Source organism: Kogia breviceps, chromosome 5, assembly GCF_026419965.1.
Source record: "Kogia breviceps isolate mKogBre1 chromosome 5, mKogBre1 haplotype 1, whole genome shotgun sequence".
NCBI classification, from domain to species: Eukaryota; Metazoa; Chordata; class Mammalia; order Artiodactyla; family Physeteridae; genus Kogia; species Kogia breviceps.
The window spans coordinates 137946453-137965177 of NC_081314.1; the positions used below are offsets into that span (position 1 = coordinate 137946453).

The following is an 18725-nucleotide window of genomic DNA, read 5'->3' on the forward strand; positions in this document are numbered from 1 at the left end:
CTTCCTGCAGATAATCTGTGTCCAAATTCCACCCCCCCACCTTTTTTTTTTTTAAGGATCAGTCATATTGAATGAAAGCCCACCCTAATAGCCTCATTTTAACTAATTACATCTGCAATGATCCTATTTCCGAAGGTCACAGTCTGAGGTACTGGCGGTGAGGATTTCAATGTGAACTTAGAGGGACACAATTAGTCCATGACAGAGGTTAATAAAACAGTTGTAACAGCTAACATTCTGCTGTGCAGAGCGCCTTAAGGGTAGCAACTCACCCAGTCCTCTCCATGGAACTTCTATCTTCCTCCTTGTTTTGCAGCTGGAGGGAACTGGGTCACTGACAGGTAACGTCTCTTGTCCTAAGTCACACAAGGAGCTAGGATTCAAACCCAGGTCGTCTGGCCTCGAAGTTTGCACTACAGTTGTCTCAATATATTGTACGATTATACCGAGGTCACGTTTATATAGCTTCTTTAGCAAGTTGTTGATGGATTTTGGTTCGGTGTGTTCAGGAAAGTGTCTCTGAGGCAGAGCCCCGTGGGTGGAGAATCCCTGGCGTTCAGCGAGCACAGGGACAGAAGGGGCTAGAAAACCCCACATCCCTGGTGCAGAGAAAGCAGGCACTTAAAGCAAACAAAACTGGGACATCACCTCAGTCTGAATGAAAACCACAAAATAAGTGTCCTTCCATGGTGCCTGGCATGTAGCCAATACTCAATAATATTAGCTACTGATATCATTTTACTAAGCAGCTACTAGGTGCCAGGCTCCGGGCTAGGCACCTTCCTCATAGTTCCTTCTAATCTGTATGACAGCCCTAGGAGAGAAACACTATTATTCCCATTTTATAGATGAGGAAACTGAGGCTCAAATGAGTCTCACGGAGGCTACAGGCTAGCTCCTATCCACCATCCAGGCAACAGGACTCTGCTTTGTAAGACGTAAATAGGCTGAGCCTTTGAGCAGAAAAGCCTTAGAATATTCCAGCGGAGGAGATTTGCATGTTTAATGTGGATGTCTTCACCGGAGTTAATATTTCCAGGTCAGAGCGCCTTCAGGAGAGGACGGAGGTGGCCTCCCAGCTCAGTCTCCTTAACTGCACCCTGGGAAGTCTCCACGCTGCCTTTCTTTCTCCCCCCTCGGTGGTCTAATCTGGAGTCAGATCCAGCCGCTGGCTCTTGCAGACGGAGAAGGACTGCAAGCCAACGGGAAAACAACAGGTGAGTTCTGAACAGTCCCCTTCTGTGCCTCGGGCAGCCTGTCTGCTTAGGCGACCGCGGGGCCACACTGACTTCCAGAACCTTCTGTCTCTGCAGGTGTTTTAGGAACTTGGCCTCAGCGCTTCAGTGACCCATATTTTATTACCTTTCAGGTTTCTATAATTCATCATTCACTCCTTTCTGAAAACCTAGAATGAAAGTTTAGCAGCTCAGCGCCCCGGCCTCTCTCCATTCTCTCCCCAAACACATCGGCCTGTTTGTTCCCTTTCATCGGCACTCTTCCTGTTGCATTCTGTCCGTTCAATGGGGAAAGAGTGAAACCGGATGGCTGGACCCAGTGCGGGGAAATGACTTCAGAGCCACCTTTGTTTCCCTCATTCCTTTGAGAACACTTGGCCCTGCGTCTCTATGAAAGGGCTTGTTTGAACCGTTTGGAACATCTAGCAAGCGGGAGATGCCGTGGCCAGAATCGCTCGCATCTTTTCAGGCTGCCTGAGACTCTGGGTGAAACTGCCAAATTTTTGCAACAAAACTAACCATGACATTGGACATTGTGTTATAAATTAGCCACAGCCTTCCAAGCAAATTGTCTCTTTTCATTGTGTCAGCGTAAGCCTTTGGGACGTTTGGCTTCAGCTACTGACTTTGAGGAGACTCCGAGAATATTTTTGTTCAGCCCCAAACCAACCCTTCAGACACCAAGCTGCATGTGCTACATATCTTAATTCGCAGTTATTCTTATCATACTTACTCAGAGGATCCCTGTTAGATATATTCCATTTCTCTGCCTAAAATTCTGTCAATAGGCTTTTAAGTTTTGATGTGGCAGGAAATATCTCCATTCATCTGTAAAACAAAAAGATGTACTTCTCTTTTTCTAGGCTTTCCACAATGATTATTTGAAGTTTCTTTTAAGGAAGAGTTCTTTGCAGATCTCCAGTGAGAGGTATTAAAATCTGTTATTCTAGAGCTCTAGGTGACGTGTAGAATTTCAGCATTTGGTACTCACAGAAGCAGTGAAAAATTTGTTTCTGTTACATCACCCTGGGTTTCAAAAAAAGAGCCAAATCAAGCTTTTGTTATTAAAAAGAAATCTGAAAAAATCCTCAGATGCTATCTAATTTCTTTTCTTACTTTTAACTTTTTTCCACAGAAAAGGTGGCATGGGATGAATCTGGACTCAGAACTAATTTTTAAGTAGGAAACTTTATTAAAAATCAGGTCCCAATGACATTTATTAAAAATAAAACCGAGGACTTCGCTGGTGGTCCAGTGGTTAGGACTCCGTGCTTCTACTGCAGGGGATGCGGGTTCGATCCCTGGTTGGGGAAGATCCCACATGCTGTATGGTGCAGCCAAAATAAATAAATAAGATAAAATAGAATAAAACTTCTTATAATATGTGTAAAACACATCCACTAGATTTGATAATCTGTAGTGTTTTAACCAGAAGAGGGACCACCGCATTGTACTGCCTTTGTCCTTCCACACTGGAAGGAAGGACAACTGTGACAAAGCTTGAAAATAACATTGTAAGTAACTGTTAACATCGTGTCAGCGCGCAACAACTCGATTAACTTGAACTCCCTTTTGAAAATGAACAAAATGCATATTCTTTCTTATTTTTCCAGCAGGAATCTTTTAATTTAATCTGAACTGTTTCAAACGATGACTTAAGAGTCTGTTCAGATGGTCCCCAAGTGAGAGCGGACCAAATGTGTCTAAGGAGCTCTGCTCCATCAAGGAACACTCGCCACCAAAGGATAAGTCACCTCCTCCTCCCCATCTTCTCTCTCTACTCCTCTCCTCTACCCAGAAAGGAGCTCAGTGCCCCTCTCTCTGCAGCTCCTTCTCTGTCTTCTGTGTTCCAGGAAGAGTCACGTGTGGATGGGATGGGAGAAGTCGATATAGGGCAGACGTTGGATGGGGCGGCCACTTCTCATAGCGATAGTGTAAATTTCAACACCTCTTGGGTAATGGACACTTTCCAGAGAATTTTGCTCTTCTTAGAAGAAAACAGCACTTTAAAGTGAACTCTGTTCTTTCATTACAGGTCTAAACTCCAGCCAGCTTCAATAGGACATTTTAGCAAAGACGACCTTTTATACTTAGCTGGCTTTCTGCGAGAAGACAGTCTCTTCGGGGACCACGGGGGGCTTTGCAGCCTGTCTGTTCTTACGGAGGGGGTGGACGGTGCTGTACACTCACCAAGACATCGGGGCCCCGTTGTCTGTCACTGCAACAGTTCCAGCTTCTCCATCCAAAGCAGGAGTGGGCGGCAGGGGTGGGGAAACAGTCAGGAGAGGTTTTAGGTTTCTATGAAAGAAAAAGGAAGCCTGACACACCTACCTCCTTGGGGTGAAAGGAGTCACTAACACACACACACACACACACACACACACACATACACACAACCCCTTTAGGCAGAGACAAGAGTGGTTGTTATGGTGGATGCAAGTTGCGCCCCAAGAATGTCCTGAACGTGGGAGGCCACGGCAGCTGTTCCCCTTGAGCCGGCCCACGGGGCCCCTGCCAGGGGCTATAATGGCTTGCTGGCCCTTGCCAGCTGTCACACGTTGCATGCCGCTGGAGCTCCGGTCCAGCAGAAGGGGCATCCAAGTCACCAGCATCAACAAGCGCCAAATCCTGTGCCCATGCTGGGCCCACACGGCCACCTGGAGCCCTCTTCTGGGGCTCACTGACCCGAGTGTCCTACTGACAGTGTCCTGGGCTGGGGAGGGGAGTTCTCCTTCCCCAAGACAGAGATTCGGGGAGGTTAAGGGCTAAAGAGAAACATCAGGGACACCTCCAGTAAAGAGGGGCCCTTCTGAAGGGAAGAGCAACATGTGTGTTTCCATCTCTGATTCCCAGGGCACCCCTGCCTATGGAGGGGGATGTTTAGGCCACTGTCCCAGGTTGAACTTCTGTCTTTCTCGTTCACGTCCCCTTTCTGCTGGCAGAGGAAGGCCCCTGGAACCCCCACCTTGGATGCGGGAGGAGGAGGAAGCCAGAGGGTGAGGTGTCTGGGGTCCACCCTAATCTGGCACCTCAGCTACGGGACAGAGGGGTCCTCAGGGTGGGGGCGAGCTTTGCCAGAGGGGCCTGTGCAGGATTCACGGAGGTTGGATGCTGGGAACCGCCTCTTCTAGGACATGGCTGAAACCCATCAACTCCCCAATACTGGCTTGGCGTAGGCCGCCCCCCTCCATCCATCCTTTCACCCCGTCCCCAACCATCCCCATCGTGGCCCCCTCCTCAGCTTCCTGGAGGCCTGGTCCAGCTGGAGAGAATTCTGGAAGCTGGCCACCGATGGGGCAGCTCTGCCTGTCCTGTCTGAAGGCACATTATCAACCCCAGAAACCCACCACCCTCCCACCCTCTGGGAGCCTCAGTTTCACCACCTATGGCAGGGTTTTTTTTAATGCCCAGCTCATAGGGTTCCCATGAAAATCAAAGGCAAGTGTCTGTTGAAAGGCTTTGGGAAACAGGATGCTTTAACAAAAGGGGGAAAGATTAGTGAGGTCTTAAAACTTGAAACTTTCAAGGTGATCTCCTTGGTCTCTCTCCTTCCTGCCCCATACAGTTCTACTTGGAGACTTAGGTCCTTCCTGCTGAGGTCTCTTCCTCTCTCCTTAAGTGAGTCCCCCAGCCTGCTAGGGGGTCCTACCAGGCCCCTTCCCTCTCTATGAAACCTAGGGGAAACTCTTGGATTAAAGCACTGTTGGGAGTTTGCACATTTCAGGGATGAATCTGTGAGCTAGTAGAGATTTCACACCAATTCTTAGACACCCCCCGGGACACACAGTCATTGCAAAGCTTTGGGAGGATGAAGAATTGAACAAATGATTCCCGCACTCAAAACAATCACAACCCAATGCAGAGATGTCCTCCACATAACACAATCTAGGCTATGGGGAAAATGCTATCAATGGTCTCCGGAGCGTGATGAGAGGAAGAAGATGAGAAATCACTAAGACTTTGAGAAGAAAGTAATGTTGGAGCTGAACCTGAGGCCTGGGCAGGATGTCATAGGCAAAGCTGGAGGTCAGAAGCAGAGGTCAGAGTGAGCCTATGGGGAGAATGTTGGTGGAAGAAAACGGAACCGAGCAGCCCTGAAATCAGCAAGCATGGCCGGTGGGCTCTGAGAGCTGAAATCAGTCCCCATTATGATAGGACCTTCAACAGCACCCCTCTTCTTACACCAAAGGGGACCACGGTAGAGGAGCTCATTTTCTTTAAGCTGCTGTCAGCATCAGCACTGTCCAGTAGAACCCTCTGTGATGATGAAATGGTCTCTGTGCTGTCCAATAGATGGCCACTAGAGCCACTACTAAGCACTTGAAGCAATGCTAGTGCAGCCAAGGAACTCAACTTATAACTTGATTTTATTGTAAATAATTAAATGTTAATAGGCACCGGTAGCTGGTGGCTACTGTATTGGATGGTAGAGGTTCAGATACCAAAAGGTCCTTTTCCCCATGCCGTTTGGCCATGGAATAATGACAAGCTGCAATAGAATGCCCTGGTGTTGGGATAGAAGACTTCCAGGGTCACTGAGTAATCTCTACTTTATTTGGGGAAGAGAAAAGTTCAGTTCCACCCCGAACAGATATGAGTGTGTGGGTGGGTTGCTGTTTTTGGATTTTGTTGTTGTTGTTGTTTTCCTGCTAAAAGGCCAATTTCTATGTGAGTTTTTACTTAAGCAAGAGTGGAGTCACTGACAGAATGAATACATGTCTCTTTTGGGGAGCAAAGAAATCCCACCCCCAAAGCTCCTTAGTCCCTAAAGACCTTTTAATCAGAGAGAAGGAAGAGGGAGAGGCTGGGAGGAACCATTCTAATGCTACTGGTCCCTGAGCCCAGAAATTTAGTTCTCAAACCTCGCAGGAAATCACGTATTTTTAAAAACCTGTTACAACCACGCTCACAGCGGCATTATTCACAATGGCCAAAAGGTGGAAGCAAACCAGGTGTCCATCTATAGAGAACTGGATAAACAAAACGAGGTGTATACATAGAATGGAATATTATTCAGCCTGGAAAAGAAACAAAATCCTGACACATGCTAAAGCATGAATGAACATCGAGGACATTATGCTAAACGAAATAAGCTGGTCACTAGAAGATAAATACAATATGATTCCACTTATATGAGGCACCTAGAGTAGTCGGATTCATAGAAGAATAAGGGTTGCCAGGAGTAGCAGGGAGGATGGGGAATTGTTTAATGAGTACAGAGTTTCAGTTTTGCAAGACTAAGACTTCTGCGGGTTGGATGCACGGCAATGCACTTAACACTACTGAACTGTACACTAATAAGCGGTTAAGATGGTACATTAAGTTATGCGTATTGGACCACAATTTAAAACAAACCAATATGCATATGTATCCCAAAAAGTAGAGGCAGAGGGTATTAGGAGGTAGGCGCAGGAGTGTTAGCCTCACCATGCCACCGGTCCTCCAAGAACAGCCGCACTCCACCCGAAAAGGCGCGTCCCTCCCTCCTTCCCTCCCTCCCGGAGGCCTGTCCTGTGATTCTCCACGGGGCGCTCACAATCATGTCCTTAAGCGGTGCCAGCGGTACCTCCGCGCCGGCCTGAGGAGCGGGTGGCCAATGAGCACGCGCCTGCGCCGGACCTCGCGCCCCCATTGGCTGCGCCCAGCAGCCCGCGACCCCTCAGGTTCCCAAGCCGGGTTTAAAGGGGTTGGGCGCGGGCTACTGCCCTGCCATCCGCTCCCCGCGCGCAGGTCTGCGGGGAGGGGCGGCCTGCTGAAAGGTCCACCCCGGGGCGTTCCTGAGGGGCGCTTCGGCCCTCCCCACCGTCCCCCAGATGTATTATGCGGTTTCCCAGGCGCGCGTGAACGTGGCCCCTGCGACCATGCTGCGGCCACAGCGGCCGGGAGACGTGCAGCTCGGGGCCTCCCTGTATGAGCTAGTGGGCTACCGGCAGCCGCCCTCCTCCTCCTCTTCCTCCACTTCCTCCTCCTCCTCCACGACGGCCCCCCTTCTCCCCAAGGCAGCGCGCGAGAAGCCGGAGGCGCCCGCCGAGCCGCCGGGCACGGGATCCGGGCCGGGCGCGCACGCGGGCGGCGGCTCCCGGGCAGACGCCAAGGAGGAGCAGCAACAGCAGCTGCGGCGCAAGATCAACAGCCGAGAGCGGAAGCGCATGCAGGACCTGAACCTGGCCATGGACGCGCTGCGCGAGGTCATTCTGCCCTACTCGGCGGCGCACTGCCAGGCTGCGCCGGGCCGCAAGCTCTCCAAGATCGCGACGCTGCTGCTCGCCCGCAACTACATCCTGCTGCTGGGCAGTTCGCTGCAGGAGCTGCGCCGCGCGCTCGGCGAGGGCGCGGGGCCCGCTGCACCGCGCCTGCTGCTGGCCGGCCTGCCTCTGCTCGCCGCAGCGCCGGGCTCAGTGCTGCTGGCGCCCGGCGCCGTGGGGCCGCCCGACGCGCTGCGCCCGGCCAAGTACCTGTCGCTGGCGCTCGAGGAGCCGCCGTGCGGCCAGTTCGCGCTCCCCGGCGGCGGCCCGGGCGGCGGCGCGGGCAGCCCCGGCCTCTGCACCTGCGCCGTCTGCAAGTTCCCGCACCTCGTCCCGGCAGGCCTGGGCCTGGCCGCGGTGCAGGCGCAGTTCTCCAAGTGAGGGCTGGCCCGGGCCTGGGGCGCGACCTCGGCCCGGCCTCCCGCCGCCCAGCTTCTACGCGTCCCCGCGCCCGGCGCCCCGCGAGAGCAGGGCCGAGCAAAGAGGGCATTTCGAACTTTCTCGCCCAGAGAAAGGGACTGCTGGGCGTCCCCCTCCCCGCCCCCACCCCGGGGAAATTAAAGTGACCCGAGCGGATGTTCGATAGAGCCTCGGGGCTCTTGGGGCTTCTGGGTGGATTCCAGCTGCTTTGCGCAGCAAGTGCGCACCCTCACTGCCACTGTCACCCGGCGCTTGTCTCTCCCGGCTCCTGGAGTCGTGCACTTCGCAGGGGGTGATGTGGACTTCAGGGCGCCATGCTAGCCCGGGGTGCGGCGGCAGGCCAGGCCCGAGGGGACCAAGGGGGGCTGCTCTCGGAGGGCGGGGGTGGGGTGGCGGTGTTTTCTTCTCCTCGGCCAGAGGTCATAGGCGCCCTTGTTCCCAGCAGCCAGCCCCTGTTAGAGGAGGCTGCCCGGCCCCAGAAAGCCGAGAGAGACCACTTAGTCGGGGCAGAAGGTCTCGGGCGTAGCAGACGGACCGAGCCTCTGCGGCTGGACGGGTGGCATCGCGGTGCCACGGGAGGGGGCGACGACAAGTCTCGGGTCGATGGGTGTGCTGGGTTGGGAAGTCCGCTTTAGAACCCCGACGATTACAGTGCAGCTTTTGATAATCGCATAACCGTGTGTTTTGTTGCGATTATTCGCTTTGCAATCCTGGGGTCTTCTTAGAAGGGCAGTTTAGAACTCAAGATTCATCGTTTTGTACCCCCTTCCCCAGAGGTAGCGTAACCACCATCTGAGCTTGCTTGAAAACAACCACCTTTCCCCCGCAGAAGGGGCTCCCGGCGTCCTAAAAATTAGGTAACAGTGCGTTTCGCCGTTGCCGTCCTGTCAGAAAGCACGATCTGTTCTGCCTCGTTAAAAGACACGGAGGGGGACCGGGAGCCTCACACCGCAGGCTGCTCGGAGGGGCCCCGCTGCGGTGGCGACGGCGGGGTGGCGTTTTCTGCGCTGTCCCTTCACGTAAGAGGTCTTGGACCAGCGCGTGGGGCGGGTCATCTGGGCGCGGTGCGAGTGAAGAACGATCAGTACCCTGACCTGTTGCAGACGTTAACAAATTACTCCACCCAAGATGATTTTATGATCTTTCAGAAGCTTGCTTTGGATTTTATGTTTAAGGTTTTTGGTTATTGGTAGTAGCCGAATTTAACTGGCATTTTATTTTTTTCTCTAACTTTGTTTCGTTGCGCTGTGAAGAATCGACAAAATAAACATGTAAAACCCTTATATTTTCCGCCTGATTTGTTTGTTAATAAAAGTGTACGGTGCCCTGGTGGATCCAGAACCTCAGGATGAAGGGTAATAATTAAATGACGCGGCTCAAAATCTTTAAACCTGACTTCCTGATTTGTAAAATAATCCAATGGAGTCAACTGTAGGTCAAGTTCAGGCATCGCAGGTGAATGGGTGGGTGATAGGAGGGAGGGAGGAATTCCAGGAATTCGTTCTTAGCCGAGCTGGGGGTGGGGTGGGGAGGGTCTTTTTACACTACAGTCTGAAAAATGGGCTATGAGATACATTTATGATAAAATTATTTTCTATCTCATCATATGTCTCAGAAACCTACCTTTCTCTGTCTTAGTGGACAGAAGCTTAAACAGTATCTCGTGGCTATGAGCTTTCCCCCCATCATTTAAATCAGGTTGGAGTTGTCTCCCAGGAAATTATGACCTTGGACATCATTTGATTCTAACAAGTGAAGAAACCTCTTCTGCCTGGTGATGATACAAAGAATTTGGAATGCGGACTTGCTCACATGCAATAGTTAAATATTCATAGTTATTAATGAAACACAACCACATGTAAAGGTAGGGGATCATAGGGGAGAAATAGTGTCCCCTTTAACCTGTGGGAAATTAAAGAAAGGCCAGATAAGGTGATTTACTCAATTTTATCCACATTGGTTAATGCGAAGCATGTATACATTTAGGAAAAATGAGCATTCACTTTGGGAACACAGAAGGGATTGGAGGGAAGGAGTGCAGGCCAGATGGAACTGCCTTGCCTACCATCCTGGCTAAGTGTCTATTTACTCAAGGGGAGGGGCAGGAGAGGACTTGAGGGAAAGTAGTGCTGTGCACCAACCCATTTCGGGGAAGAATTCCTCATTCTTCCTGACTCTGCCATCAGAAAATTCACAGGCTTCTATTATAACTAAATTTGAATTGTGGCCTTCTGTGTATTTAACAGCTGTCTTTGCTTACCTTGCATCTTGACAATGGACAGAAACAAAATGAACAAGTAAATCAAAACCAAATCAGGTCGCCCCTGAAAAAAAATATTTCTAGGATATTAGAAATAAACAATTCCTCCGATAGTCCCGACTATATCACCTAGATGCCATCCTCATTTTGAAAACCATCTCTAAAAGAAGCAGAAAGCTATAGGGCAGAAAAGGGATGGGCGGTCTCCCTCCTGTCTCTACTTATAAACTGGAGCAAGTACCAGTGCCTTACAGGAAAGGTAACACTACATGTGCTTTCTTTATTTAACGGAGAAAAATCACAACCTATCAGGCTTTCCAGAACCACTAAAGATTACAAGTGAATTTCACAAGAATATGCAGGGCTATTTTGAGTATCATCAAAGTATTTAAGTTATCTGCCTGCATGTAGCATCTTATCGGCCCATGTGCCAAGCAAGATTAGCAGATCCCCTCCTTGTAAGGAATTTACATCCTGAAAAATAGCATCAGAGGGCATTCAGCAGTCCTGTAGAATAAAAGGCAATTATATACGGTGTCCCAAATGCAAAGTTAGACCTCTGAACATATGTCTATGGGAGGGTAGCATATTCTGCAGGCACAATATTTAAGTGTAGACAAGTATGCTGTAGAGCAAGGAGTTGCTTTTTGAAATCTGCAGGCAGGCTTTTTGCAGAAGGAACAAGTTTAAGCTGGTCTTGGAAGCGGTTGGGAAAGCAGAGAGGGTGTGAGACAGGCTCCTTGAGAAAGGTTCAGCAGGCTTCAGAAGCACGATGGAAAGAAAGATGTGGCTCAACGCCGAAAAAGTTCCCTGCATCCAGCCAACCACCAATTTGTGATCCCAGAGACGAGAGTGAACAACAGAATCTAAGGGGAAAATACACAGGGCCCTGAGAAATTATGTTGTTATATGTGCGGGAGGCCAGGTGAGCACTCAGTCAGTAGACAGAGAGCAGATTAAGTGCACTGTGGGATTTCCGTAGCCTGTAGTGATGGTCTGTTTGGAGGTGTTCTCCTCCAAGGGAAACTGATTACACCAGGTACGAAAATACACCCTTGTAAAATGTATAACTTAGAAGGTAAGTGTCCCCATCAAGAAAGAGGCTCCACCCCAAGTATGGGAAGTATTTCACTTTACCAAAGTTCAGATTATTAACCACAGTGCTTCCATGTCGCCCATCTGGTTCAGGGTCACCCATCTAGTCTTTGCTGACTTCCCAGCTATGCAGGTGAGGCTGGGTCCAAGCTGGCAGTCAATACTCAGAGTCTTAGCCTGCTAGCTAGACCTCATAGGCCATAAAGGAAGCCAGCCAGAAGAAGGACTTCTCTTTCTGCCCCACAAGTACACATTATGAACTTGCTAAGAACGAGGTGATGGTTGGGAAGAGCTTTTTCTCACCACGGCATACAGCACATCTATTGGGAAAATGCATTTCCTCCAGAAGGCATTTTCTTGCTAGCTCACTGCCCCTTCCCTCTTTTGCACACTCATATATAGCAATAAGAAGATTGCCACCTTCACTGAAGGAGGCTCAAGAAACCACAGATTGAAAAATGTCATGTTTTTCTAACACGCAGACTCACTTTTGTCAAGCGACTTTTAGTTGTAGGGAAATACTGTTCGCGAGCAGGGTCCAGCTTCTCCTACCAAATATAAGATGTGAAAACAGAGTAGCAAATTACTCCTCAAGACCTAAACTGGCCTCTTTATTTATGGAGATGTTGCAAATGACTTCTTCAAGCAGTTTCCATCCTGTCCTTTTAAACTAAGCCCAGCATAAAAGCTAAAATGCCTGATCAGAAATTAAGCCACATTCTTTCTTGCTCGTGTGGAATCGGCCCCTCCATTAAAAACTTTCCCCTTTGCCTCCGGCCGATGTTGACAGGCCAGAGCTCAGACTCTGAGTTCCGGACAACCAAGTCCTTAAACATTACAGGCTGCTTGATGCTTGGGGGCACCAAGCCAAGGGAGTGATTTCTCCTTCACACTCAGCTCTCCTCAATGACCACAGAGCACAGTGCACGACTGCCCCGGGACAAAGGCCACAGATGCCAGATCATCTCTGAGCCCCACAGAATGCCGGTGGGGCAAGAGACCCTAGGGGCTATCTTCCCCCCCCTCCTCCCTACCGAATAAGGCAACTGTGGCTCAGGAAGTTCATGAGCACGCCCGAGGTCCCCGGGGAGTCAGAGTCAGCGATGCCAGGGTCCAGTACCCGCTCTGAAGAGGCAAAAGCTGCTTCCTTGGTTTCTCCTGGTGGGACTGGAGTCTCCTGGAAACAGGAATCCCGGCAGGGGTTGACCACAGCCTTCCTGCCCCCCCCCCGGGAAAACCGCTGGCCCCTGGCCCCATCCAGCCTCTGCGCTCAGCCCTCCGTCTGCCCCTGCGAGTAGCAACCAGGAGAGGCAGACTCGGGGCCAGTCCCCTGCCAGGTGACCTGGCTGCAGTTTAGTCACCTGAACTTTGTCCAGCAGCCTTGTCCCAAGCCCCGAGGGAGGCCCAGATTGGTGACGGGGAAGGCAAAGGAATAGACGGCTGACGGACAAGGGCGGCAGGGCAGAGGGGAAAGCGGTGTCTTAGGGGCTTCCACTTTGGGGGCTACCTTTGAGTGTTTCCCTGGTGACATGTAGTGTTCTCACCCTGATGCACCCTGATTTTCTCAACGCTGTGGGCATACCTTTTGCCGAGTGTTTTTCCTGGACGCGAATGTTTCTCCAAGAGGCAGCTCGGCAGTTAAGTGCTGGCTGCCGCCAAACCCCAGGATAGGGAACGGGCACCCCGATGGGGGCCCCGCGCGTGGAACACCAGCCAGAGGTAGACAATGGATGGGGCTGAGAGACAAGTGCTCACCATCGGCCCCAGCACTGGGATCCAGAAGGGCTCTTGTGTCCCAGATGCTTCTAAGTAATAGGGGTAACTCCTTAGAGGATGCCAAAGTTATACAGCCAGGAGACTCCAGAATAAAAAGATCAGATGCGAACGCATCAGTGGTGAGAGTGAGGGAGAGAAAAGCCACCTCGCCTGGAAGCAGGCAGGTGGGAAAGTGGAGCAGCTGGTAGTGGGAATGGTAGAGCAGCATCAGTAGGAATAAAAATGTTCTTGACGGGCTTCCCTGGTGGCGCAGTGGTTGAGAATCCGCCTGCCGATGCAGGAGACACGGGTTCGTGCCCCGGTCCGGGAAGATCCCACATGCCGCGGAGCAACTCAGCCCGTGAGCCATGGCCGCTAGGCCTGCGTGTCCGGAGCCTGTGCTCCGCAACGGGAGAGGCCACCACAGTGAGAGGCCCGCATACCGCAAAAAAAAAAAAAAAAAAAAAAAAAAAAATGTTCTTGACATTGACAACAGCTAGCATTGCGTTTATCAGGTACCAAGCAGTGTTCTGAGCATTCCACGTGCACGACTTCATTATGTAGGCGCTACTATTACCCCATTTCACAGATGAGAAAACAGAAGCGTGAAAAGGTAGAAACTAAGGAAGCTGAGGCCAGTTAAAGAAAGTCATGGAACCAGACACTGAAAGAAATGAGGCTTTGTCTGGGGGAGGGAGAGCCCTCCCTAGGTTTCTTTCCTCATCCTCCGTTCTCAAGGTCAGCAATCCCACCCACCTCTACTCCTCTGGGCCCAGGTCTGGCTGTGGTTGATACTCTCAGAAGGCGTCTAATCAATGTGAAGTTGAGGTTCAACACGTCCCCGCACACAGTGAATAGACGCTGCAACTAATGCCTCCTCTTTCTTGAGTCAGAAATGCCCTGAGATCGGTGTGGTTATGTTGGATATTTCACTTCTAGTTTTTTTGTTTGTTTCATTTGTTCCACTTTTTTTTTTTTTTTTTTTTTTTTTTTTAATTTCCAACGTTGCCAGATCTGGCTGCTATGAGGAAGGACGGTAGTGAAATATCAGGGATCGTGGGTGGGCCAGAAGGCAGACCTCACGCAGCCTGCACCATCAAGACGGTGTTTCCCTGGTCCTGCTGGTGTTCAGGCAAAAAACCAAAAAGCAAAACAAAAGCTTTGAAGGTAGTGATCACTAGGTGTCCTCCAATTCAAATCTTAAAATGCAGAGTTGAGCCGAAGCAGAATCCTTGAAGAAAATCTTGAAGATAACTCGATAACATTTTCTCTACCGAGGGAGTATTTTGTTGCTGTTATTATGATCGTTTGGTTTGGTTTGCTTGCTTCTGGCAGTTTTAGTCACATCATTCCCTGTGCAGTCCTGGCCCTTCATAGCTTTTTACTTTATCAGAGACAGTTACAGTCAGGAGGCAAAGCCAACCATTTTCTCATCACCAGTGGAGGGAACAAAACAAAACCGGACATCACAGCATCTCATTTAATAGACAGCTTTTGAATTCACTCATGACTGTGTAATCCATGGTTCTAGGGGCTCTGAGATGCCCTTTGTATTTTATACTCACAAAGACCCAGAGTAACTCAAAGGGAGAGTCGTCAGCTCTGAAACATAAACCATCCCCAGGGAGCGTGTGAGGGAGGGATGTGCTGACGGGGGCTAGTGGGGCGGACCCGCGCCCACGGGAGGGACAGAGATGGGGGAGAGTCCCTTCATCGCCCCATCTCCTCCAGCCCTGGAACCCGTGCTGTGCTCCAGCGCAATCAAATACCAATCTCCTCCCCCGTCTCCTGTCCACCCGCCTGTTCTTCTCTTCCCGTAGGGTCTTAACTATGCACTGCCTCGTGCCTCGCCACCTGTCATACCTCGCCCCTGGTTACCCTACTCACTGGCCACGTGACCTTGGAGAGGCTACTTGAACTCTTGGTGCTTCAGGCTCTTCAACTCCAAGATCTAGTCCTGGGAGCCGCCGCACAGGGGGGTTAAAGAGGCAGTGCCTGTCAATGGTTAGCACGGTGCCTATTGGAATGGTGGTTGTTTTTCTCGTTGCCACTCATACAGTTTTTTCCATCGGCTAGAAATAGGTGAGTTACATGTTTATTACCCTGTTGATAGTTCCTCCGGAAAGCAGTGGTGTGCACTCAATCATTCCCATCTTCTCTTGCAATTCATGAACAGGGCTCACGACAGCATTGGATGGTGCCAAGTAAAAATCCATTTCTGATGAGCAAAGCTGCGCTCTGAAATCTCCAGCTCCTTCTGGCACTAGCTCAAGCCCAACGGTGGCTTTCCTAGGGAGCCCTGTACTGGGCTCTGTCTTTCCAAGTTGGCTCTCAAGAGCCCAGCTACGACCCCCTGCTACTGTAGGGCCAGAATGCTTCTCCAAGACAGAGGGAGCTGGGCCCCTGGATTTTCCTTCGCCTGCCGGTTGACCAGCAGACAACGGGTTCTTCAGAAGCCACAACATTTCAGCTGTTTTGGCCACAATCGCCACAAGCTGAGTGGATGTCATTTTGTCCCAGCGGAGTGTCAGCTCAGGACAGCTCCAAACACTATCAATTCGTTTGTGGTGAGGGTCATAAACAGCAGGCTGGCTGAATGAAGTCACTGCCTGAGTCATCTCTGTACATGGAGGCCGAGGAGCGCTCAGGCCTACAGGGCTTCGGGAAGGTGCCGGGGCTCCTCCCAGCACCCTGTGCGCCCGGACAGGACTCAACCATCATGTCTCTGTCCAACAAGGGAGCGGCTTCCTGCTAGGTACCTACACGCACTTATTTCTCAAATAGTGATTGTGGACATCTAGCCTCGGGGAATGGTGCCCAGAACAAGTGTCAGCCTGTGTTCAGCAATCTGCCTCATCAGAAATACTTGTAGAATGAGAAAGGAAGGAAGGAGGGAAGGGGGGAAGGAAAGAAGGAAGGGAGGAAGACCTTATTAATATTCAAATTTTAAATCATAATTATGTTTTGTTTCAGACTCATTAATTAAATGATTATCAGAAAAAAATACTCTGATTAATTAAACTTGTCTCCCAAAGTAAAATAAGATAGATTAGACCTGTTTTCTGCTACTCGGGTCTTAGGAGGAAATAGGGCATCGAGAAGCAAGTAGCGCCTGGACTCAGTTGAGGCCAATGGAGCACTTCCTTGGATACGAAATTTAAGGGGGCGCCCAAAACTCAGTTATCACAATAAAAGTTTAAGGTGATATTTTTTTAAAAATCAAAATGGATGCAAAACTCCATGAGCAAAATATCAAGAGTTTAAATACAGACAGGATCAGTGTCACTGATTTTTTCCCAGCCTCCAACACAGCAATGGAGGCAAGCCTCCCCCCGCCCCCTCCCAGCTTGGAAGGGCCATTCCCATGTCACTCATGAGGCCATAGCCTCCCCACTGTCCCTGCTCCCCTGGGCCAGGCCAGGGAGGCTAGAGGGAAGCACTTCAAATGCTGAAGGTGGCTCTCTGTCCACTGATTCCAGGGTCATAACAGGGGCTTAAGGGGCAGCCCCGGGCAACCTGGCTGGCGTCAGAATGTTCCCTTCCCAGTTTTCCTCTCCCTATAGCTCTGTTACTTGCACAGCATTATACGGAAATCCTTTAAGCCTTGATATCCTCATCTGTAAAATAGGAGTGATAATGGTGTTTGCCTCTCAGGGATTAAATGACACCTGTGAGCAGAGCGCCTGGAACCATCAAGACTGTAGACAAGGGCTTCCCTGGTGGCGCAGTGGTTGAGAGTCCGCCTGCCGATGCAGGGGACACGGGTTCGTGTCCCGGTCCGGGAAGATCCCACATGCCGCGGAGCGGCTGGGCCCGTGAGCCATGGCCGCTGAGCCTGTGCGTCCAGAGCCTGCGCTCCGCAATGGGAGAGGCCGCAACAGTGTGAGGCCCGCGTACCACAAAAAAAAAAAAAAAAAAAAAAAAAGACTGTAGACAAGCCCGGGAGCCCGTGTCTCCTTCTCCCTGGGAGCGCAGGCCGAGGAGCCTCGGTGCTTCCCACAGAGGGAACAGTCCCTGCTCCCTTCAGCTGTTTGTGCAGAGACCGGTGGGGCTGCTCCTCCTGAGGGATGCAGGATGGAGGACCCAAGTGTGCCTGGAGTTGTTTGTGTTTCTAAGGAACCTCGAAATGGTAGTAGTACTAGCATAGCAACAGTGGTGGTCCACACGGTTACTGGGCATCTCACGAGGCATGTTACCTAGCAACGAGCCTGTGCTAAGGGCTTGGGGTAGACAAAAGAGTTCAGAGGAGGGAATCCAGCCCAACAAGAGGGAGGGCAGGTCTTGGGGCTGGAGTGAGCTGTGTCCTGTGCTCAGCCCTGCTGAGCACAGCCTCCAGCCTCAAAGTCTGAAGCCCTGGGGGACGAGGGGACTCCCTCTGTCAGGCCCAGGGCTTCCTCCTCTCACCTCACCAGGTGGTGGTGTCACCTGGGGCTGGAAGCCTGGTGACTCCATGCAGGGAGCCTGGGGTCGCCATATCAGGGCACACTTGACAATTAAACATAAGGAGGCTTGGAACACGGTCCCGTGTCACCCAAGGCCCAGCTGGGTAAAATAAAGGGCTTTGTTTTCTGAGCAATGGCTGATGCTCGCACACTGCTGTCCCTCACACCAAAATCTTAACCCTGGGGAGATGGTTCACCGAGGCAAGGAATAGGTAGCCCACCTTTCCCGCTGTCCTTGTTGTTGTCTGAAAGTTTTCGGAATGTCGTAAATATTGTACATGTCAGATTTTTTAACTCAATCTATTCATTTGAAAAATGCTTGCTGTGGCTTTTCAAAAGAGGGGTGCCTCGTTTAACTGCATGCAGGAATAATCAATTACACTCAGTAGCCTCTTCAACTGGACCGATCCCCCCTCCAAAGGAAAAACTCTAAACGTTTACGTTCATTTTTAAATTAAAAAAAAAAAAAAAAAACCAGAATTGGAAAAGACCCCTCCCCCTTAGGAGAATTTGTTAAATACTTGGTCATTCAAATGACCTTCCCTGATTCAGCAACTAAAACAGTGTGTTAAAAAGCCTTTGAAACAAGATTTGCAGACACTGGGTCCTGGTCAAGCTGCCCTACCCAGCCTTATAAAAAGCCTGCATATATCAGGGATGCCAGGATGACTATTTTACTATTTCTACTTTGGAACTGTTGTGAGAGAAACAGAGAGGGAGACTTTGGAACTGGCTTCTATGGCAATTTTTTAAAGAGAGACCTTTATTACTTAGATATACTCATGGTAAATAAATTAGACCATTTCAAAAAGAATACAGAAGAAAATAGGAATTGTCTATTATCTCCCCGCTCTGAGAAAACCGCTGCTAACACTCCTGCGGCATAGATTGTTACAGATTTTCTTCTCTGCACACATAGTCAAACATACGAAACAGATCAGAGTTAAACTAGACAGACTGTCTTGTAACCTGCTTTATTCCTTTCACAATAGATTGCGGACAGCTTTCTATGCCAAAAATATGTTCCCGTGTCACCATTTAACCTGGATCCTACTGTATGCTGTCCTGTCATTTATTGAAGTACCTCCCTATAAATGGACATTTCACTCTCCCCTTCAATGTTTTACTACTGTAAGTCACACAGTAGTGAACGTTGTGTACATACATCTGTGTGCCCACTCTCAGTTTATCCTAGGATAAATTTCTAGACGTGAAGTAACCACATTGAAAGTTATCACATTGGTCAGGCTTTGTGTGTGTGTGTGCAGTACAC

General features: G+C 50.2%; 1 protein-coding gene across 1 annotated transcript; it reads left to right on the top strand.

Moving 5' to 3' along the window:
- The first annotated feature begins 6927 nt into the window (after window positions 1-6927).
- On the top strand, window positions 6928-9183 carry OLIG1 (oligodendrocyte transcription factor 1). The gene has a single exon (XM_059064482.2). It carries the CDS (start codon window positions 7049-7051, stop codon window positions 7859-7861), a length of 813 nt encoding a protein of 270 aa, XP_058920465.1. The 5' UTR covers window positions 6928-7048; the 3' UTR covers window positions 7862-9183.
- Window positions 9184-18725: the final 9542 nt, after the last annotated feature.